The sequence below is a fragment of the Melanaphis sacchari genome, unplaced genomic scaffold (assembly GCF_002803265.2).
Source record: "Melanaphis sacchari strain LSU unplaced genomic scaffold, SCAv2.0 Contig0_pilon_pilon, whole genome shotgun sequence".
NCBI lineage: Eukaryota > Metazoa > Arthropoda > Insecta > Hemiptera > Aphididae > Melanaphis > Melanaphis sacchari.
The window spans coordinates 16947704-16973539 of record NW_020270366.1 but is presented as its reverse complement, the minus strand read 5'-3'; the positions used below and the strand labels follow the sequence as shown (position 1 = coordinate 16973539).

Below are 25836 nucleotides of genomic sequence, written 5' to 3'. Positions count from 1 at the left end.
TACTATAACATTGTAAATATCAAAATATAGAGATTAAAAATAGTATAAAATGCCAGATTTACAAATATTTAATTATAGCATAACTAGCAACATATAATTTTAAGTCATATATATCATATTATTATTTTATTAATTTAAAATTAAAATAAACAACAAATACAATGTATCGAATGCGTCTAAACACTGTATTTTTATAATAATATGGTCTTTTTAATCATACATTATACATTAATGTTTAAGATATATCACAATAAAATAGATTAGATTGGGTCTTATAAATGTAGTTGTAAAAATAATAATTATGTTAATGTCAACAGAAACCAGAAACATTTTTTCATCTTCGGTAAACATACAATTACATATTACATTTTATATTAGAACAAATAAAGAAACAATTAAACTTAACTGAACTAAAATTAGATTTGTTAAGACTTTTGCATTATTGTTACAACCCTTTGCATTCAAAAATATATGTACATATATAATTATAAGACACACACTCACCCACTCTCATATACATTAAATATTGTACTTAATAAGAAAAAAAATTGTATTTTTTTTAAGTTTTGTTCAACATAATATAATAAATCACTAAATATTTTTTATATTTTATTTAATGATTCTTACAATTTATAAATATATAGGTAATAAATAATAATATATCAAAATACGATGGACTTGGAGCACGCATAGTTAAAGCGGGATAATAGTTTGTAGCACAATAGCGGTTTACAGAGCATTTCACAGTTACCAGCTATTGTAGCTAAGTGTGTGCAACCTATAACAATATAGTTAAAATGGCAATTGGGCATAAAGAGCCTGGGGTAAATGCAACTTGATAAAATCAATCAAAAGATTTTCATTATTGTATATTCGAGGTTTTTTAAACACTTATATAATTATATATTTATATTATTGGTTATATTTCATACAACATACTTCAAGTTTAAAACAATTTTACATAAATAATACGAGAATCTTAAATATATCGTAAAAAGAGCAGCCCCGACTAAGTTACAAAAACTATCCTTGATCATTTATAAAATTTGAAAAAAAATTAATAATAAAACAAAACAAAACAAAGTTACAATGCACCGTATGTAAATTAAAAATAACGACAAAACGCTTAAGTCTATTTAAATTTTCTTACAATTGAGTAAATTAAAATAAATGATATATTTTACTGATCATCAAAAATATGAAATCAGAAAAAATAATATAAAACATAATATTAAAACTCTGGAATAGCTATATATTCGACGATTCATTTGGAACGTTTATAAAATATACAATAACAATTTTATTTATGATCAGTTTACATAATATACAAAACATTAATTTAAAACTCATTCTATATAGAAAAGTTAAGGTAGAATTTAAAACATTTATGTTATGATTTAGTAGTAATTTTTACTTCGAGAAATGTAAATTTACCAATAAAAAATTGGGAAAGCAAATCTAAAAAAACAAAAATAAAACACAAAATGATATGTACAGGTTTTTTTGTATTATGTAAAACGTCAACTATATAATTATGTAGTATAAATAAAGTTAGAAAAAAAATATTTTTAATTATATTTTATGTTACATCTCAACTGAATATTACTCAACTTTATACATTTTATAAAGCGTTAAACAAAAAATAAATATTTTGTAAGAAAAAAATCTCATAATCAAGAATAAAATTTTAGGAATAATTTTGTTGGTTAAAGTATCATTTTCACGATCAATAAATAAAAATATTCGAGCAAAAACTGATAATTAACGCTAATATCAGCCTTTGTACACAACCGAATTGCAAAATATTGAAAGCATATTATAGATATAATTTTGACATTATTTATTGGTTTTCCGTGCACGTTATTTTAAATTAATTTATAATTATATATTTTAATATTGATAATGAAAAATGGTAATAGTATATAGTTTGGTATTGACGTTTCATACTTTTCGTAGACGTTAAGAAAATTAAAACAATAACCATAATATAATCATTATTAATAATTATTATTACATTTATCATTATTCATAATATATATAGCTGCGCAACAATTATTTGTTATATGTATTATTTTATATTCCCCTTTTCAAATTTTGTTCGAAGTCTGTGTATACAAACGGTTCAATCTCCGGGATGCTCAGGACACGATCTGTTCACTTCAAACCACCGGTCTATACATCTAAAATAAAAATAAACAGAAATAATTATTATAATTAATTAAATATATAGCACAAAAGTATAATTGACATGAAACGTTCCGTGTTAAAACTTAATACATACAACAAATCCAGCATTAAGAGTGTTTATAAAATAAACCGCAATTCGTAATCGAATTAAAAATAAAAATTTTATGACTAATATAAATTATTATAGTCAAACAAGGATATTTTGTTTTTTTTTTTATTTATACTGCTCTCTTGATATTAAAAAAAAAATAAATTTCTGTCCAACCAAGCAACAGCTTGATGTATAATTAAATTAAATCTATTATACTCGTCATAGTATCAAAAATATTGGTCGGTCAATGGAAGACACTGGTGATGCGAAGTCTTTTGTAATATACCTAACTACAACCAATAATAAATGTGACGTATTTTCTCGTATCGATTAAATCATACTAGAGCCACTACCAAACTTTTAAACATGTCTTCTTTTAAGTATATAGTATGAAAATAAAAAAAAAACCTTGAAACTCTGAACACGTAACACTACAAACACAAACAATATAATATCTTCCCCCAGTTAAAATTACAACGCGTTAAATTCATAATGAACCAAGTATTTCCTAGGTCAACAATCTTTTAATATAATTCACACTACTTAATACATGTAGGTAGATACGCAAAATAATCATAAAAACAACAGAGACGACATCGTCATACGTTATAAAATACGATTGACGCAAACATATAAATCCACAAGTTAAAATTCCTACAACTAATAGTTTCTTATATTATATTATAGCAAAATTTGTGTACCTACAATTTTTCACAGAAATAAACAATAATAAAAAAATTATTTATCAAAAATACGTAGGTATAAGGTGATGAGAGAGAAGTGAATCTATAACATACGAACGATTTTCAAGGGACTAATATTTTAGTACACTAAGTTTGATGAAATTATTATTATATTGTTAAGATTTTCATTTTATATAATACAATTGTATTTTAGTTGTATTTCGATTTTCGTTAGTCAACGAAATATCTGTAGACGACTATATTGAATAGTGCAATTGAAGTAACCGTCTGCATGCGAGTCGTACACAGTATACACACATTTTTTAATATTATATTATTTTTGCAAATTATGCGTTGTTTAAAGATTCTGAGTAAAGCGATACATGTATTTATTTTATTACATGTATAATTTTTTTTGTGCGAGTACATTGTACACGCTCAATAAGTAATTGATAAAATACTTCAATATTCAAATTTGAGGAAGGTTTCTGACAAAAAATTGGACCTAGGTACTATGTATTTCAAGAACAAAATATCAAGGAAAAACTGTGATTTAAGCGAAATTAGTTTTTTGACGAAATTGATTTTGTTTTTTTGGTGTAATATAAAAATAAATAACGTTAAATACTTGAAATTTTCTAAAATATTTATGTTAGTATTACTAATACGTAATAAAATAAACATATGTCGGCTATTTTCGAGCTATTTATAGATTAGAAATTTGCAATTTTATTTTAGTTTTTTATAAATATAGTAAAAAAAAAATATATCACAAAAGAAATATGTTTGAAAATTAAATACTTGTTTTTCGCAATCACAATATTTTTTTGTTAAATCAAAATTCTTGAAAATTTAATAAAAAATTCCACATAAATTTTTCTTATATCTATATAAAAATAATAAAAGAACACAATCACAATTTTCATATAATATACATTTGAAATTAAAATTCTGACTAAATTGGGGAGTATTTTATAATAAAACATTTACAAAATTTTCAATTTTTATAGCTTATAAGTTTGAAAATGTAATACAATAATGTTCCTCAATCCTCATAAGTAATTTACACTGGAACTAAACATTTAAATCACATAAAACCGAAATAGTTTTTTTGTTATAAAAATTTGAAATTAAAATTTGGACAAAATTACTTATTTTAATGATGAATAACAATGTTATAATCATTTTGTTACAATTTAAAAACATTGTTCGTTGGAACTTAGAACCTTTACGTAGATTATAAATTTTACAAAACATAATGACATTTTCAAAATAAGTAAATCATTGTTTCTCAACTTTTTTAGTGTCTGATCCCCAAAATAGGTATAAAATATGGTCAATCACTTCCGACCCTCCTCCCTATCTATATAAAGTACAAATTTGAACAATAAAAATATCATATCATTAACCGATTAACAAAACAAAATATACCATTTCGATTATCAATTTATAAATACCATGTGTAGTAATTTAAACTTGTCACGGGTAAACTTTATGTCTCGGGCTGAAGAGGAGAGCCATTATTTTAAGTATTTATTTTTTTTTGTTCAATAAAAAATTTTAAATAAAAAGGTTCGATTTTTAAATCAGCGTTTTATTATTTTTAACCTACACGACCCTTAGGGCCTAGTTAAGGTGATCGCGACCCCCAGATTGAGAAACGCTGAAGCCGATTTATTTCAAGATATTACCAATTTATACTATGACCTTATTCACACTATTTTAAGGTATTTACAGTAAAGTATAATTAACTTATAAGTTAATAACAATAATACAATAAATGCAATGTTTTCGGCAAAAATTAAATCAACCCACAATAATAACAATAGTTAAATTAATTACGCTAATAGAAATATCAACTAACACATGAAATATAGTTATATTATAAACTGGCAGACCATCTTCGCTTAGAATCGTTTTTTGTATTAATGCAATATTATCATTAAATTAAAATTGAACACATCCATACAATGACCAATTCGACACCTAATGTACAGCAAAGTGGTACCTTCTTCTTCTTCACCTTATTTTTTTTTTTAATTATTCGTTTTATAATGGTACGCTAGCTAAAAAGAATCAATCATAATATTTATTTGACAATAGCAGATACAAAAGATATACGTTTTTAGCTTATCGTTCAAAAGAAACACCCTTTTTAATATTAAGAACAATCAATTATGTACAATAAAGTTTTTTCTAAAAAGTTGTTTCCATTATTTATTGTTTAAATATTTATTATTATTAATCTAATAGTCACAAATCACAACAACTAAACCTGGTAAAAAGAGAACATTTTAGATCTCAATTAAAGAGTATGAAATGTTTGGAGTATTATTCCTATCAAAAAAACGAAGTCAAGTACACATATAACACTTCTACTTTTTTCGGGTTATTATTTAAATTAAGTAATAACTTCTATTGAATATATAAAATAACTTTTAGAATATACATATACATTATACACAATATACTCGGTATTTTAATAAACCAAGTGTACCTATACTTTAATGATTTTATATGAATACGTCTTATTCATAAGTTGTAATTTAAAATTTTTATATTTCATCTTCGACTAATTGACATTTTACTCGGTCAAGTTGACTCTATTTAAGTGGTCCTTATAACAAAAGGTAGTATAAGTCATATATTTTGATGTTCGTATTTATTCTTCTTGGGTTCGTTATAATTATTTTTATAGTCGACTCATAATTTAAGCAAAAGTCTAAAAATAATACAAACATTATACACGATTAGATAGTTACAAGCATTTCACTATCATCTCCTGAAATTTAAATTTTCTAAGTCTATTAAATCACAAAAATATCTACAAATCGAAATTTGAATGACTACAATATTAATTATTAAACGAATTTTTAAAGTAGACATTATATATTATTGATAAATTTTGAAAAAAAAAAATGATTATATCGCGAATGACGCTGGCTAAGACTATTATTTTATTGAAATACCAAACTATATAGTGAGAACATTAGAATAATATATTGCCTATAGGTTTCTTTAACTTTATAAGTAATCAAGGATATAGGAATTATATTTTAAAATAATATGAAAGTCTGTTAATTTTTCGATATTAATCTACAACATTTGGTGTAATAAATTATAAGAAATCTAAATTATTACACTATAACATAATCAAATATAATAATAACAAGTATTCCAAGAAATTTTAGAAATATATTATGCATAAGTGAATAAGAAGAGTTTAATAATAGGCCAATTTACCTAAACACAAGTTATCTACTCAGATAATTTAACTGTTAAATGATACATCATTTAAATTTAATTAATGATCAAAACTTTATTAAATACTAACATAACTATTACAAGTACGATACTGTAAAACATTTACTATTATTCTTCAAAAAATGTTTAAAAAAAATATCAAACAATAATATATATATACAATATGCATTTATCAAATTTATAATATTGTTTTGACCAAAATATAATAATACTATTAAATAGTTGGTAAACTTTAGGTATAAGCATTAAAAATTTACGATTAAAAAAATAAGTAGCAACAAAAAAAAAAACATAATCAAAACATAGACGGACACAGTTTTTAAGACATTCTCTCAATTTTTAGAAAAATCAAACTTGTTTAAAATTGTTTAACAAATGGAATGATGAATATTATTATTACAAAAAAAAAAATAAGTTAAACAACACGTTAAAATAAGTCACGTTCTCAGTGGCTCAGGCAAATTCTGTATTTCATTTTTTATTCTTGTATAACTTATACTACAAACTTAATTAAATTATAATTACAGTATTGCACCAAAAATTATTTCTATAACATGAAAATATAAACAGAAAGATGATTATATATTTTGAGTTTAAAGACTAGGAAGGAAGCTAAATCCCTGTTTTGTTTAACCTTGATTTAGGAATGTAAAAAATTTTAAATCAAAAGAACTCGTCTTGCTGTACTTGATTTTGGAACGTCCATTGAGTTTTAGCCAAAACCAAAAATATCCTTAAATTTCAAGAGTAAAAGAGTAGGGTTAAGGCATCGGTCCAAAATAAAATGATTATTGTATTTACTTTACTGCTTTCTTCAAACATCTGTATTACATCTTTGTATTTTACCGCAGTAAAATTATTACGTTGTTTAATTTTCATTATCAATGGAACTTTTAAATAGATTAAGAAATTGAGTAGGAAACTATGTTTTAAGATTAATAAAAGTCAATTTAGACAAACCAATAAAAATAATTATTAAAATGAGGCAGTGATGTACATCCTAACTACGGTCTCCTCAAATTTAAGAGAATTTAAAAAAGCTTTCAGTATTTTTGAACCTACTACATAATAATATGTAACCCATGTATGCTTTCTAAATTCTCCTCCCTCTAAAAAAAAAAGCAATTCTTACTATGCAACTGAAACATGGATAATAAATAAAATTATAAATAGAATACAATTTTAAATGGATCACTAGGATAGGAGTTATTTTAGTTGTATTATAATATATATTTAAAATCATTACCAAATAAATAATAAAACTAAGGTTAACAACGATTATGAGCAAATATAGTTAGCTACAATAAACGCATTTGGAACTATTTCGTCAAGAGTAATTGTTTTTGGAAAGTTTTTTAAATTAAATCAATACTTCAACTAAAAAAAAAAATTGCTTTGAATTAATTTAAATTTAGTCCTAAAACATTGCTAGACACCTAAAAAGTTTGCTAGTATTTGTTATTCGCAGTTAAAGAATAATTTTATATAGTGTAAAATAGATTTTTAACATAATTGCAAGTGTTTGTAAAAAAAAAAAAACCATTTATAAAGGTAACGATAACCTTAACTTTTAAAATAAAATTGTTCAAGTCTCGATGACCAATATATAAAATTACAAATTCTACATAGAAACATAAACTATGCGATTTTTTAATATATTTAAAGTAGTAAAAAAAACATAGATAAATATAAATTTTGAATATACTTACGTTTTATGGTATACGCAAAGACAAGGAAGCCTGGCTATGGTATCACCTTGTATCAGTTCTTCCAGACATATGACACATTCACCTTTATCATCTTTTAAAACGTCTTCTGCAAAATAACATGATAATTATATCATTATATTAATATCAATAATACATTTTTATGAACAATATTTAAAAAATATTAAACCACATATTATTAGTTATATTTAATATATTTATTTATTGAAAATAACAGTAAAAACTAATAAATATTTCATTACTTACCGTTGTAAATCAGTCTAGGTTTGGTCAAGCACATAACCAGATGTACTTCTATCTCATCTGGTAAAACAAACTTTGAACATACCGGACACTTAATTCCTAAACAAATAATTAATAGATAATGTAATGTTATAAAAAAGTATACTTATTATTGTATAATTATAAAATATTTTTTTTTTTAATTGTAATACACAATCTATATATGTATTATATATATGCATATTTATAAGAGTATTAAAATATATGTTAAATATTAAAATGAATCAAGTTAAATTAAAATGAACATAATTAAATATGACAAGATAAATTCTGAGGGACACTCATTTAAATGATATGTTAATAGAGCGTTTTATAAATAGTAAGTAGTCATAAAAATAAATGCAAGTAAATATTTTATATCGTCACTAAGCTAAATAATAAATACATAAAATATATTAGGTAATTATTAATTACGTTTTAACTACTTTACAAAATAACTACCTAATCAAATATGTTCTTATAATTTTCAAACATCAATTTCATAACGGAGGTAAAATAACTATAAAACAACTTTTGTAAAATATTAAAAGCTCAATAAATAATTTTTAAAAATCTTTTGAATTTAGCAGTATTTGATTAAATGGCAATTTAAATATAACTTATACCAATTATTATCAATAACTTACAGTCAGTTTATAATGATTTATTGAATATTAACTTAAACGTTTAAAGTTGATCAAAGAATAATTATCGAATTCACATTTTTTTTCTCTTAAGCAGTTATATATTAAATGTGATTAAAATCGATATAAAAACTTAATACAATATCAAGAAAAACATTGTTAGATATATCTACATGAACTCTCAAATAAGCATGCTCGGTAAGACTCATTTAATCTGTAGAAATAAATTAGAATAATATAAAAAATTAAAGCATTACATGTACGCATTGTATTCATTTAACAATATAGAAAAACAACATATTATTTTAATTGAATAATTAATATTATCTTTTAAATATAATTATAATTTTTCTTTCAATTTCCAATCTACTATGAATTTCAAAGACGTCTGTACATACTACATTATATAGTTTATTAATAATTGGAACGAGTGAAAACGCTTTAAAAAATGCTCTACTAAAATTATAATACACAAATACTAAATTCATAAAAATACTGATTGTTTTGTGTAATATTATGAAAATCATATATTAAAAAGTAGATTCTAAAAATATATTTCAGACGAGGTTTCAAAAAATAATTTATATAAGTAAACGCATACAACACAATAATTATTATTTTCATATAATAACGAGTTCAATAATACTATGAAAGACAATGAACTAATAAATATCGTAAATGTCTATACAATAAGTATGAATATAGCTTGCAATAAGTATATTATAATAACTGAGAAACTTTTTAGTAACCTATATAAATAGAACTCAAATAAGTATCGGAGTGTTATTACTCAAAAAAAGTCCAGTAAAAATTGTACAGGCCAACCATATTATAATCAAATCATATTTAATAATTTAGTTTTAAAACTAAAAAAATATAAATTATTAAACAATAATATTCGAAAATTAAAATAGACATTTAATTGATAATAAACATAAAATATTATAAGATATTTATCTTTGTATAAAAAGTTTTAGACCCATCATTTCTTATTAAATACCTAGTGTTAGATAATAAATACATTAAAATGTATTAATTGGCTAACTAAGAGGTTAAGTACAACACTTTTAACTACAAAAACTACCTAACTATAGCGATGAATTTAATTTCAGAAATATTTTTACGTCTCGACAAAGCTATAACTTAAAGTTAAGAATGTGTATGGTGTACAATGTGTATGTCACTAATCAGTAGACAGTAATCACTAAATAGATTAAAATGCATACTTAATTATTTTTTATACTTAGTTGCTGTAATAGACAGTATCGCTTATACTACTATTGGAGGACAGGGAAAAGACAATTCTGAGTATATAATAAACAACAAAGAAATCATATTTTTGACTGGCTCACTGCTAACTAGACGTCCTTGTTTCCCATGTGTACGAAGAGTAGTAATCATTCTTGAAAATATAACGTCTTATCAATTCGCTTTTCAAGGTCTCGACGACTAATAAAAATTAATTCGATATCGCTAAATAATAAATATATATAAGTACGTGTACCTACATATAATAATAACAACATGTGATGTTTTTAACAGTATAATAACATTGAGAAATTATTATAAGCGAAAATACTGACTTATACTAGCTTAAAATACAAAACTACCCGTTGACGGACCTTATACTTATTTACATTAGAAAATAATTTAACCGCTACTTAGGAAATATAATATCGTCTGTTCTTAACACGAAAACAGTACATAATGTTTAATGTATAATGTATATTGACCATCACATTAATATAGACAATACTCGTTTAGATTAAACACGTGTCACCCATTATCACTGAGCATGTGAAACGATAAAAAGAAGTGCGTTATTTTTTTGACAAAATTAGAAATTAAAAAAAATAGTAATTATAGTTTACGATTAATTAATAACCAACGAAAATAAAAATTGCGTTCAACTAATTATAAACAAAAATAAATGAAAAATAAAATAAAAGTTAAAACAAAAGTTTTAAGCAATAGCTTAAATCATATTTTAAAAGGCATTTTATAGGATACAATAGTTTGCAATTTAATTCTCATCTCAAAAGAATTGTGGTAATATTACACTAAAGAAAATTGAAAAATAGGAAGTTTATTTTTTGTCAAATTACAACTAATTATTTTTGCTTTTTGCTAAACTATTATAATATACTAAAAATTCTATAGAGTACATTATAATTTAAAAGACAATCTAATTATTAAGCAGAAATTTTATAATTTATTTATATAATTGACCACCTGCTAGAGTTAATTTATTTTAAACCTTCATTTCAAGTATTGAAAGTAATAACTGGTTCAAGGTTTAATTATTTAATTTTGTTTATAAATTAAAGATAATAATATATATTTTTTTTTTTTAATGATAAATATTAACACGCAGCATTAGAGTAATTAATATATTGTCTAAAAGCCAAAATATAAGTAAAATAGGTTATATTATGAAGTATTAATTAAATGTAAAATATTTATTTTACTAATTTATCTTTTGTTAAGAAAATCTGTAATAGAGAAAAGAAAAAAGTGTATTATTGGGCTACATGACTTTTATCCAACAGCAATTTTTACACGATTTTCCTCTCTATTGTTTTGTAAGTGTGTATCTGTAATGTGAGTTATTTTTGAACATTATAATTAATACTAAAAAAATTAAAAACATTAGGATATTATTATTATTCATTAAGTTATCAATAAGTATTATAACAATACTAAGAGAACGTCATATCCACGTGTGTTATCTGCATCTTCCTAACGTGATATATATATTAAAACTTACGTTCGCTATTTCTAACTTTGTGTTGTTCCCTTAAATCCAAATTAAATTAACTTTTTATCATACTTAAAGGTAAGGACATTAAATGTATTTTCTCGATGATTTTTTTTATGATATTTTAACTATTAAACAAATCATGAATGTGTAAACAATTAAAATATTGTAGAATACCAACGACAGAACACGGATAATGTTTAAGATTGATAATAAGTTAGTTAACTCATACATAAAATCTAACAACAGAAAATTGGAACTGTTGAACGTATATAAGACAAAGACAACATTTCAGGTGTGACGTCCTTTTCAAAAATAACATTAGCTAATTATCATCATTAATTGATTTGCTAAACAATTAACCTAAAAATACTAAACAACCACAAGGTACAGACTACAACGTTTACATTACACTATTTTTCTTTCTTTTCAAATTAGATCTAGTTTGTACATTAAAAGAGTCAGATTTTTTTAATATTTTTAAAAATAATTAAAACAATTAAGGATAAAAAGAAATTTTACGCAAGGTTAGGCAAAACCAGTGTTTGATTGAATTAATTTTATTTTTTGATGTAACACAAAAACCAATAACCACAAAACCTTAAAATGTTCACCAAATGTTTAGATCGAAATTAATATGATAAAATTATCAGAACCTAACTATTTTTGAGCTATTTATAAGTTAAAAAGCTTGAAAATTTAATACAAAAATTTTATAAGCATCTGAAGTGTTTTCGTCAAAATCGTCAAATATTTGTGAATTATTTTGTAATTAACAATTTATGAAATGTTAAGTTTTTAAAGCTAAGACTTGAAAATTCAATATAAGGTTGCTCATGAGCAGTTTATTTTGGAACAAAAAAACTATAAAAACACATTTTTTATAGACATTTGAAGTTCAAATTTGAACGAAATTATATATTTCAACGAATAATAATGATAGTTATTTTGTTATAAATCAAAAATACTTATAACTTGTATGTATATTATGAATATTTCTATACATAATAACATTTTCGAAATATATGGATTCATTTTTAGATATCTATTTATACTATGATCCTATTTACATTTTACGTTTCTCAATTAGGTGGTATTGACAAAAAGTTATCACTTATTATTCATTAACAATATAATATGGAAAAAATATAGTACAGCATAAATATGTCTATAGTCTAAACTATTAATAATAAACAGAATATTTTCGACAAAAATTAAATCATCTTACTGCAATACTGTTATTGAAATAAATTATATTAATAGAAATATCAAAACTCAAAAGACAGATTATGAAACACACTTAATGATATAGTCTAATAGACAGTCTCGATTTTTTTTTTCGTATACAATGCTTAGTATATTATTAATATACATTTATTACAGAAAACCATTCATTGATACCTACTTGCCTCCATTTCTTTTTTTTTTTAGTATAAAATAACCTATGTAAATCAAAAAAAAATAAAAATGTATAACAAAAAAAAAAATAAAAAAATATTACTAATTTTCTAACAAGAACGTGAAAAATCTTTCTTTCTTACTACATTTATATAAACTTCAATCCACCGTTAAATTCAAACTAGGTACTTAAATTAATCAAAATAGCAAATATTTGCAAACATATATTAAAGAATAATTTTCAACTATTTTATTTTTAGTCTTATCTTTGTACATTTTATTTTTTATAATTTCTGATAAATGTTGCTGCCTCAATATTTGAGGCTTATATTTGATAAAGTAATAAAAAAATTATCTCCAAAATTTTTATTTAAAAACAAAAAGTCATTGACTGAAATAAACATGGTGAGATATTCTGATTAATGAGCATTTGTATTATATTGGATACCTATGTATATTTATATATATATTATATATTGCTTTAAAAAAATATACCTACATTTAAAAAAGTAATAATTTAAAGACATCTTAATAAAAGTAAATTAATCTAATGTTATTTTATTATAAATATTAAGTAGGTAATCTTTATTGTATGATAAAAATTATAGTTGTTTTAGGTAATTAATGTATAATATTTCATTTTAATATAAAAAAATATTATGTTGTAGAAATTGGCTATCTAAATATAAATAAATTCACAGGATTAACGACTCTTATTCTATAAATAAAATCTTACTAAAGTATCGTTTGTGCTAAATTCATGACCTAGTATGTAATTGAACTTTTTGAATTATTGAATTATTGAGTAGGAAAAATAAACAAAAGTTGAAATTACACGTCACTCTAAGACTAATAGATACAATTATACCTGTGAGTATCTAACCAAGCACTGGTCTGAAATCTAAAACAATAATGATGTAATACGTCAATTTAATTACGCAAATAAAGTAATATTAATTCTAACAATAGCAGCACTTATATTGATAAGTGTAACATAAATGATATAGTTATATTTGCATTTTAGTTTAAGGTAGTAATATTTTCAAGGCATTTAAATTTATTAAGAATCCATTAGCATGATAATAAATAGCTATTAGATTTTGTTATGAATGCAATAAGACAATAAAGATTTTTTCATTACTATTTTTAAAAATATAGAGTGGTGTTTGAGTTGTTCCGTACAAAATTTTAAGATCAAGGTCAGACAGTGGAATCCAAAAAGCTTTTTAACGTCTAACGAATTTGATATTTATTAGGATATTTACTAAATTCATCTCATCAAATTAATTTATTGCAACGATAAAAATAATACCAGAATTTTCGTCCTTCAAAACCACTTTTTTGATATATCACTCAATATTTGGTAATTTTAGACACTGCTAAGTTCTTAGAGACGACAATTATTGTGATCAAATTATTATTGCAATAATAGGTTTAAAATTGAAAGTAACAGTAATTAGTTACTAATTAAAATCTACACTTAAAATTCTACATTTGCAAAATAGTGAACAGGTAATTCACGCATGATATGAGATAATTTGCTAAGTTTTTTCGGGACAACTTAAAACGTTTTGTAATAAAACAATTATACATAATGGCATAAAGCATTGTTGTAAATGTGTTGTATATTCATTAAATAGCGACATAACAAGTTCACTAGGTATCTATTTTCTTATTTATTAACCAATAATACAAACATTACGAACTATACAACATTTAAGATTTATTATCAAACAAATAAACAAATACAATTTATGTTCATTATATACCTACCTATTTTACTTATTTTCTAAATAACTACCATTATTAACCTAATTAAGTTTAATAAAAACGAATTATAATTTAAAGTTATATTTTTGCTGTTGATAAATAATTTTAATGATTTTCAGTTTTTTCAAAAATATCAAAACCAAATTTTTAATAATAAGTATACTTGAAGAAATGTGATTAGTACTATCTTATAAATATATATTTTAGATTCTATGTAAGTCACAGGAATTGTATTAAATATAAGTAGGTACACTGATTTTATTGAATTTTTAAATTGAAAATCCAATTATATTTTAGTTTTTTTAAACATAAATAAACAAACTATAATTGTTTACAAGACTTGTATTTTTAATAGATTAATATACAAATAATTAGCACCAAATATTTAAACTACTGTTCATATTTTAATTTATAAATAGTAAATAAGTGTCACACACAATATTAACTATTCGACTTTAATCTAGATAAATACATTTATGTATAATAAGTTAAATAATAATTACCTATAGCAGTATTATAGTTATACATAAGTAGCTATTATATAACTGTAAAAAATCAATATCTACTTTTAATTTATATGAAAAGTCAACATGTTAGTAAATAAGTTTCTTTTTAGTTTTTACCAATATTTATATTATATGCACTAATCATAGATAAAATATTAGTATTATGTTATAAATTAATAATAATAATAATAATAAATTATTAGCTTAAAATATAAATTATATCATCATGATTAATTATTAATAATATAACAAAATTAAATAAATGTAAAATATTACAAATAAAAAAAAAAGTGTTAAATATTTTATTTTCACTTTTAATTGAATCAAAATCAATTGGTCAAAAATATTTTTAGGAATTTTCTATTAATTTAAATTTGATATATTATATTTAGGTTGTACCACTTTTACTATTGTAGGAAATATGAGATACTATAAGTGCATTAAATAAATTAGTAATTTAAGTTGTAACCAGAGTTGTAACTTAATATTCGGCTTGTCTGGTATAACTTATAGGTCATGCAAACATCAAAAGAAATAATAAAATTAATATAGATTACACTTTTTTTTTAAACAAATTACATAATTGGTAAGTTAATCTACCATTTAAATTTTGATTAAAAACTTAAAAACATTAATAATGGCTTAAGTATAGGTCTAAATGTAATAAAATTGAGTATAAAAAAATATTTCATAGTAATAGTTGATATTATTTTTTTTTTACATAAAACCAAATCCCATCATGAACTACAGTTTATAAACAATTAAAGCATACAATACTAAGCATGTAGATTTTATTAAGAAAGACTGCAATAAAAAAAATAATTTAAAAACTAGTGAGCATTTAATATTCTATTAAAATCTAGTTGTTATTACTAATTACCAGTAAGTTACCATTGGTACATAATGCATATATTCAACTCATATAACACAACTTTTTACTAAGTTTAAATATTGTAAAAATGTAATGATAATTTTTTCAATAAATTTTAAAAATATAAAATATTATATGATATGTACTTAAAAAATAGTTTTTAAATATTTATGGCATTAAATACTCATAAGTACATAACTAATATATATATATATATATATATATACATACATCACATAATGTTTAATATATTTTACCACATAGTGTTAATAGCATAATTTTAACATAGATAACATAGGTATATACAGAATACAATTACTTAGGTATTTTAATTCAAAATAAAGTAAAACAAATGGTACCAATCAAAAATTCTATGTCCGTAGTTATGTTGATTGTGAATATTTTAAAAACAATTCTTGTGATATTTCATAACACACTGATTAATATAATAAAATATAAATTTTAACTTAACATAGATAATCAATTTAAAAATATATGGTAAATTATTATTATATAGAAATTAGGTTATACCGACATACCTATGTACTTTTTAAAAGTATCTACAAATAAAAAAATCTAGGTTTGTACTACAAAGGTAATAAAACAATGTTATGTTATATGAATAATCTTTCATCAATTTTTTCTCTAGCTTCAATGTTAAAATTAAAGGAATTCTATTAAATTAACAGTGTTATTCAAATTTGAGAAAGTAAGCAGAATGAATAACATATAATTTTTACAATTTATTTTAATTTAAACATACGCTACATTAAAAAAAAAAAAAAGTGCTTACATTTTATACGTATCCAAACTAATTAAAAATTAAATACATGTGGTAATTGATAAAAAAAAAAATCAATAAATAGAAACTTAAAGAAAACTGAAAAAATGTCAACATTTATCTTTCAGAAATTAGTAACAAAAAACTCAATTCTTTAATATTTATAATAAATGAAATAATGATATAAATATGTAACAAGTGCATATTAAAAGAAGCCTGCTTCTATAAACATAAATACTACTCTAGTAAACTATTAAAAACTATTCAATAATGTTATAAAATAAATGATTTATCATTAAAATCTAAATTAATTAATTGTAAATTTCAATTTATTTTTATTTTTATCTTTATAATAGATTTTTGCTATAAAGTAATTCCATAAAATATTTAAATTATTGGAAATATGATAATTATTAATTATTGATCATTGTTAATTTGGTAAAATTTCATTATAATTCATTATGCAATTACAATTGTTTTATAAAAGTAGTCAAGAAATATGAAAAACTATATAATACACTTAACATTTTCTATTCAATCTTATTCTTATGTAAAATAATATGCAAATACTTAGCTTAATTTGTAATCAATTTATTTTAAAAGAAGGTAGGCAGGTGGGTATCGCTCTGCTGTATATTACTTAAACTATAGAGTGAAACTAGTTAATAAGTAAATTGCTATGATGGATTTTGTTAAATTTAAATTCAACGATAATCTATCGTGTAGAAAGAAAAAAACTCAAACAAAAACTGTCTATATTTTGGTAACCATGGATACGAAACAATTATTTCAATAATAATAATATTGGGTTTGTGTAAAGATTCCCATTATTTCTTTCTAAATAAAAAGATAAAAAAAAAGTACGGCACATTTTTATCCTAATCTCTCTAACTAGAGTATTAACTAGATCCAATTTACTATCTAAAACTGTATTCAAAGTGAAAGTTGAAGCATTTTATCAATTATTTATCATGTACACACACAATGAAAAACACACATAATTGTAAAATCAATACATCAATTGCTCTGCTCAGAATCTAATATATATATATATACCTATATATATGTATAGTGCATGCATATCCATTAAAATAAGTCTAATTAAAGTCCTGGTTAGTACATTACATTTTAATAACCTTAGTGGTTTTGATATTTAATGTTTATTAAAAGTTAATTTTTAACTAATATTTCAAAAAGATAAACAGATACTCCTTTAATGCATTATATAGGTATATAAACTAATAAAGGATTATGATCAATAATTAACCAATAATAATAATCAAATATATCCAAGTGTTAAAAACCAATGCTATAACAAAAACCTATAGCCTATTTTTCCATTATCTTAAATAAAACCAATCTTAATTCTGTTACCTTGACTAATGCTTGATGCAAAAAGCCAAGACTACTTGTTTGATAATAGTAAATTGTCTTTTTTGAAAAATATTTGAATATGAATCATAACACAATAGTAAATTAGAATATTTAAATGTATAAACTATGTACAATAGTTATGGCAAAAAAAATAAGAATATAAAAATGTAGATCCTAGTCCTATGTGTTTTCAAATAAAAAAAAAATACTGGAAAAGCAATATCACAACAGTGGTCATTTAAAGACATTTGTCACACGCCATTTATTTTGTAAGTGTACAAAACTTATAACAAACCAAGTGATAATCAAAATAATAAAAAAGTATCACTTTGATAATTAGTATTAAAGTAAGAAGGTGCTAATGAGACAAGGTAATCTAATTTGCTTAGGTATATCAGCAGTATTTAATAGTTGTACTAAATGACTATTATAATTTATAACATATTTTATTAAATAAAATATAAATAAATAAATCAACTGTTGAGAAATTTTCAATATAATAATTTGTATTTGAAACCAATATCAACGCTATGTAAAGAATGTTCATTTTTTTATTTTTATAGTTTGCATTTTTAAAACATAATATATTATAAAATGTCTGTAAAAACGATCAACTAAGTATTATAGAGAACAAATATGAACTAGAAAATTCTTCATACCTAAAAATGTTAATAATCAAAAAGTCATATAGCTTAGGACTCTGAGAAAGACATTTAAAAAGATTAACAACTAAATATTATCTAATATAGTTAAGTATATAAAATATAAGCTAGATACTAGCTGTCTAGTAGTTTTTCCCACCATTTAATTTTATTCAAATAGATATTTATGATAGACTATATTTATTTTATTTGAGGGTAAGAATAATAAAATTAAAAATTCTTTAAAATATATAATCATATAATATTGTGTTACCACCTCAAACAATTGATAGATGTAATATAAAAAAATAAATAAATATATTAAAAGTGTTTATGTTTATGTTTGTGTTGGGGAACAAAATAATAAGATTCATTTTGATTTATAAAAACTTATAAACAGTGGCACAGATTCACAGAAGCAGATGGAGCATTTGTCCTCTCCCTCCCTCAAAATAAAAATAATTGGGTGGTAGGTATGTATATATATATATAGTGGATCCCCAATAGCTGGTAGAGATTATGTACTTATTTAATTATATTTTAAATGTAATATTAAATAATTAATTCATGAATTGGTAAATATTTTTAAAATTGTAGATGATTAATAATGATAGGTACCTAGGTGTAGGCTGGTAAATTTCTAGGTTTGGCCCCCATAAACTAAAATAAAATGATTAATCACTACCTGCAAGTAGTAAGTACATATGACATAGGTTAAGTACTTAAATTAATTTGAATGCATTATAGTTTTCCCGTGTAAGCATCTACCAAAAATATACATATTACTATTATTCCCTGGAATTATACTGATCATTGTAAAAAAAAATTAAGAAAACATACATACCATTGAATGGCCAAATATGTGCAGGTAACGAATGAGCCGAGTAAACGCGTCCAAGACTAATATTAGCAGTGACCGTAGGACTGTCCAAGTTCTGGTCGTCATTTGAGCTGCTGTCAGCCTCCAAGACATCTGTAATATCGAACCGTGGACTCGTCGAGTTACTATTGTTGTCATGACCGTTTGGCACACCGGACAGAGACCTGGCACGCTGTCTGTCATTGGTTACGGCGCTAGGCAGGGAACGCAAAATACTAAACCCAGGGTTGCTAGCCGTCTGCACGGAATCCGGCCCGTTACCAGAAGAGAACGACCGGTGATCGCCATGACTGGCGCCGCCGTCATCGCCGTTGGCCGTGCTGGCCTTCGCTCCCATTTTGCATGCAACGAACGTTCACGCGAACACCTCTTCAGGACGACGCGGACGAACACGGACGGCGGAACTTTATTTATGATTTGTCACGCGCGTTATACTATGAGCGAACAACCACCGTAAGAAGACGTTCCGTCAAGCGGACAACGACGTCCGGAACATCCGACATCGATCGCAGTACCAAAAACCAACTGCGGACGTGTACTGCTTTTGGCACACTTCAAGTTGCACCAAACGATCAGAATCCACTTAGAACTGCGCACAGAGAACCAAACTCGACAGTTCTATGGTATGAGAACGAAAACAAAGAAAATTAATAATAATGATATGATAATAATAAATAATAATAACAATATCACGAAAAATTTAAAATACGACGATGGCGATTGTCTTAACGTAATTACTATGATAATATCAATTAATTATTTATTTGTCATTTCGATCATTATTTTATATTATATTTTGTTTCTTCTGCCCTAGCTTTTCGTTCGTCGTCTCTCTGATACTAGTTTGGTGGTCTGGTCTAATGTCGTCGCGCAGTTACAAATTGGTAGTTCTGATAATGATGATAACATGGTCAACTGGTGAAGTAAAAAATAAATAACAAGTCCAGACGTATAACATTATAACATAGAGACGAGGGAAGGGATTTCCTGATCAGCTGTTCTCGACGTAATAATTATAAAAATATTATTTAACATTAACATATCGAAGTGTGTGGTGGCGGTCGTCTCCGTCGTATAAATGTTATATAAAAATATAAAGGCCTAAGATCCGATTACGATCGTACAGACACACTACACAAAATAAAATGGATAGATATAATAAGCATTTTGATGATAACATGACAAACATGAAACAACCCACCGCGTCTACTGTAATGCCAATTATTATTGCGATACCTACCTAGTACCTACCTACCTAATATATTGCAGCACTAAACGTAATTTACGTTCTACAATTCGACACATCCACATATCTATATTAAATGCGTATTACTATACTTTAAACCTATAGACTCCGAGTAAACAACGGAGCTAGTGCAGTAGTACCCACTGCATTTGCTTTTACAAAATAGCGCACTTTTTAGGTTTATATTTTTTTTTTCATTTTCAAAAAATGTTTTTACACATTCAATAAAAAATCATATTTTACCTGTTCAAATACTAAACGTGTAATAAAATTAATCAATTATATATTTTTTTAAATATTTTTATTAAGAATTAAAAAGTTTTCAACATTTTAAATTTCATGTTAGTTAAATGTTACGTTATTATTATAAGTACTTACCAGGGACGTAGCCAGGGGAGAGGTCCATGGGGTCCGGACCTCCGGACCCCCCCCACGAGATATCGATAATAATATTTTCCTTTATACTTTTATATATAGAAAAAATTACTCTCATACAAACCAAACCACATAATAACCGCTTGTCTGCGTAGATAAGAATTTACACAATATTAATACCTACCTACCTAATATAAGATAAATTTGTAAATATAATAATCATGGTTGTCCTTTATCAAATAACTAGATACTAAATTTTATCTTTTATTAAAACACTAGTAAAAAAAAATTTAATATAAATCAAATATATAAATATATACAATGTATATTATACATATATATATTTATATTTTTTTTATTTAAATTTTCTCTTTTTTTTTTTTTACTTTAAAAAGAGTAAAAACACTACTTCGAAATCAAATTGGAAATGACTGTTTAACAGGCTGACTTTTTTATCCGTTCACCAGAAGACGTGTTAGATATAATTACAAAATTAAAAAATTATTATTATTAATATAATTTGTACTAACATTTATTTATTTATTTTTTATTTATTATTATTTACTAACAATAATTATTACTTTTGAATTTTGATGCTACAATAATTTGATTTTTACTTCAATAATAAGAATTTTTAAACCTACTCATTATTTTTTTTTACTTGACCCCCTCCGAAACAAAATTCTGGCTACGTCCCTGGTACCTACCTAAATATGTTATGATTTATACTTATAAATGCAATATCCGTAATTAGTGACAGGGAAATTTAACTGCAAAAATTAGAAAATTTTTTGGGAAAATTGTTGTCGAGGTTAATATTAGATACCAGCTACTTACTATATTAAGCTTCAATTGTTCAAACACCTATTGGTTATTAGGTAATAAATTTGAAGAGAAGAATATTAAATAAATTGTTATTAAGATTGTATAATTAAATCATAATGTTTTTATAAATTATATTAGGTATCTAATGATTAATGAAGTTACAGCGTCATATTTTTTCTTATAAGAATACTATTATTATTATAATATATACATGTGTATTATGAGTATGATGTAAGTAGGGGTATTTTGAACTATTTTTAAGAAGAAATCCAGAGATTTATTTGCTTATTATCAAAACTCAAAAATTGTTGTCTTAAATAATTAATAAAAAAGTAATGAATAATATCATTGATATCCTACATTCCTACTTAAACGAAGGTTTAAACTATGTCTAAGCAATAATTTTAAATTAAAAAATACGTATAAATATATTTATGGAAGATAATAAACAATTTTAACTATCTATGTAAATACCTATTAAAAGACAACTAAGTATAATACAAATATGAATATGATCACTTAACTATTATTAATAATTTTAATTATCTAGTGGCTGATACCATTGATTTTAGAATATAAAAAATAGTATACCTACTAGTATATTCTAAAATCAATACCTAGTTTGGAGTCTCAATGTACATGCATTAATAATTCATATACAATTTTATTATTAGTAGTATAATCAGCAAAAAGTGTGAAAAAAATACATAAATAGAAAACCAAAATATTTTTGAAAAGCTACACGATTTCCGAGGAACCTTACTCACTCTGAAAGGGAGCCACTAGGTACTAGATTCTAGATTACTACTATTACATAGTATTACATACTTGGACCATCAAAACATTTTCGCTGAACGGCTGGACTGCTTGAACTATACAATTTATAGTACACAGATTACAAAAGAAATATGAGATTATTTCAAGAATATACTCTTCTACAGATTTTTTTAATAGTAGATTTTTATAAATTCGAATAAAAAACCTTGATGCTAAAACTTTGATTTGGTGTAGTAAAATGTTGCTAAAATGTACCATATCTTATTCTAAATAGTACATTTTATTCAAGAAAAATATACCTACTAAACAATACTAATACATAATAGGTAGGTACCATTTTTACACAATAAACAAAGTTTAAAAAATCGTAAGTTACAACAATTACAAGAGACTATTCGATATTTTTTTAATTTTTTATTGAGTTAGTTTTGACATTATTTAAATAATTTTATTACCTACATTACCTATTGTACATCTTACTTTATAAATTTAATCTCATAGGCTATGAGCCATAGCTCCCTAAAAATGTACTAACACAAATAATGATGTTTTTACCTTTAAGTTAGGTACTAGATCAATTCATAATCTATCTACGTTTAGTGAAATTTATAAAGTTAATATAATGTTAATTTTGGTGTTGAACATTTTAAACACAGAGTTATAACTTATAACATAATACTCGGACGTATTGCTTTTTTCAATGTCTCAATATTTTAGTCTGTTGATAATAATCAGTGATTATTTATCACTATATTCCAGAGCCGTGAAAAACAATTAAGCGACCTGGGGCAACATTTTTTCTCACCCCCCATCCACCTTACGATTTATCTACTAATTGTTTTCTTCATGAATAAATCTCTATAGGACAACATATTAGTATATTACCAAACACCACGAAGAATTTTCTATAGCTGCCCACAATTTTGTTTTTTTATCATTATCATAATGTTTAAAAATAAACGATCAAGGCTAATAATGACAATAATAATAATAAATTACAGTCAAACTTGGTTAACTCGAAGTTGAAAGAACCAGAAAAAAGTTCGAGTTATTCAAATTGAAAATTTTTAAAACAGTAAAAATATATTAATTCCTATATATTTATTATGAATAAAATAATGTAATAAAAAATATTTACTTTGTATTTATTTATGAATTATGTATATGTAATTTTAAAGAGGTATGTACCTATGTATAAATAAAAATGAGGTTAGAAAATTATTTCAAAAAGGTATTTATTTTTGTTTAAGTTTTGCTGTTGATCGCAGCATTTGTAATGAATTGTTTTAAGCTATTTATCGGTAACAATAACACTAATGAGTAATGACCTTATTTTCGATATTAAAATGTATACATAGGGACACGAGAAAAATATTACAATTTTAAAATATTAATAAAACTCAAAACTTTAAGTTACCCACGAAAATATTTGAATTAAATAAGATTTTTTTACATTGTTTAAACAGGAAATTCTAGAGGCCGGAGAAAAAGTTCGAGGTATCGATGATTTCGAGTTAAAGAAGTTCGACTGTATTTGGAAATAAAACGTAATATATAGGGGCATAGGGCCCGGAACTTGGTGCATTTGCATCTTTTTCTTAATGTGTATACGAAGCTTGTTTTTACAGAAACGTGGTTTATATTATGTAAAATTCAATGAAACCATTTAAATTTGGCATTTTTTGGTAATCTTTTTAGTGATTATGATGCATTTTTTTTTTAGATATATTTGCATTTTTTACATTTTTTTTTCATTTTGACAAAACTAAATATTTGAAAAAACTAATGTATTGTACACCCCAATCCTTCAATTAATTTTCTAAAAATATCAATTTTTTTTTTTGTAATTATTTTGTAAAACTAACATTATTTTGTAACTCTATTTTAAATTTAATTTAGGCCCTGTATTTGTTAACATATATATATTTAATGTATAAAAATATTAGCATTGTTTAAATTAAGATGAATAAAATAATAAATGAATAATTAAAAAAATATTAATGTAAAAACCATGATTTTTTGATGATTTATTATCAAAAAAATGTAATTTTTGAAATTTCTATGTTATGTTTTGGTATTTTTAGATGTTTAAAAGTAATTTTAATACTTCTTTTGACTGTATTTTTAAAGATTTTTATGTCATCAAGTTCCGGGCCTTATTAATATGTATATATTATATAAGTATAAGTATTATTAATATCAGTTTAAAAATATTTAGTTATATTTAACAATAATATCCTAATACCTATAGAGAAAGGGGTATTTCTTTTAGTCCGTTATCGCTATACTAATTTGTTTGGCACCGATTGTACTATAAATGCATAATTCTGAAATAGACCTTATAATACGATTAAATATATTTTATAAGCCCATGGTTCAATATTTTATCGTAGTAGTTCGTAATATCTTTGATTATAATAATAAATACTATATATAGTACCTAAGTGTTATTATCAATGGTAATACACAGTACTTAGTCGTCTTAGTCAGTACAAAACACGATCAATAAAACTATAACGAATTTTGTAGAGATTTTAAATGAAAAAAGGTAAATAGTTTTATTTTGTTATCGTTCACCGTGGTGTTGGTGTTCTTTGTTTATTATTTATAAAATTGTAACATATTTGGTTTTCGGGGTCCCAAGTAACATATTAAGCGCAAATAAAGACGCCTCTTTACTTTTAAAAAAACTACGGCTCCTGGGAGCAATTTCCTCCTTTGCCGGCTCTGCTGTAATCAGTGTAATCAAATTCGTGAACTTAGGTTTAAATCAACCA

The 25836-nt window shown here is 23.7% G+C and overlaps 1 protein-coding gene across 1 annotated transcript; it reads right to left on the bottom strand.

Annotated features, from left to right (window-relative positions):
* Positions 1–1583: 1583 nt before the first annotated feature.
* LOC112591672 (E3 ubiquitin-protein ligase ZNRF2) lies at positions 1584–20764 on the bottom strand. Its single transcript, XM_025335563.1, has 4 exons — positions 19801–20764; positions 8199–8294; positions 7935–8040; positions 1584–2180 (listed from the first exon to the last, which is right to left on the bottom strand). The coding sequence occupies exons 1-4, from the start codon at positions 20171–20173 to the stop codon at positions 2123–2125; spliced, it is 633 nt and encodes a 210-aa protein (XP_025191348.1). The 5' UTR covers positions 20174–20764; the 3' UTR covers positions 1584–2122.
* Between the last annotated feature and the right edge of the window lie 5072 nt (positions 20765–25836).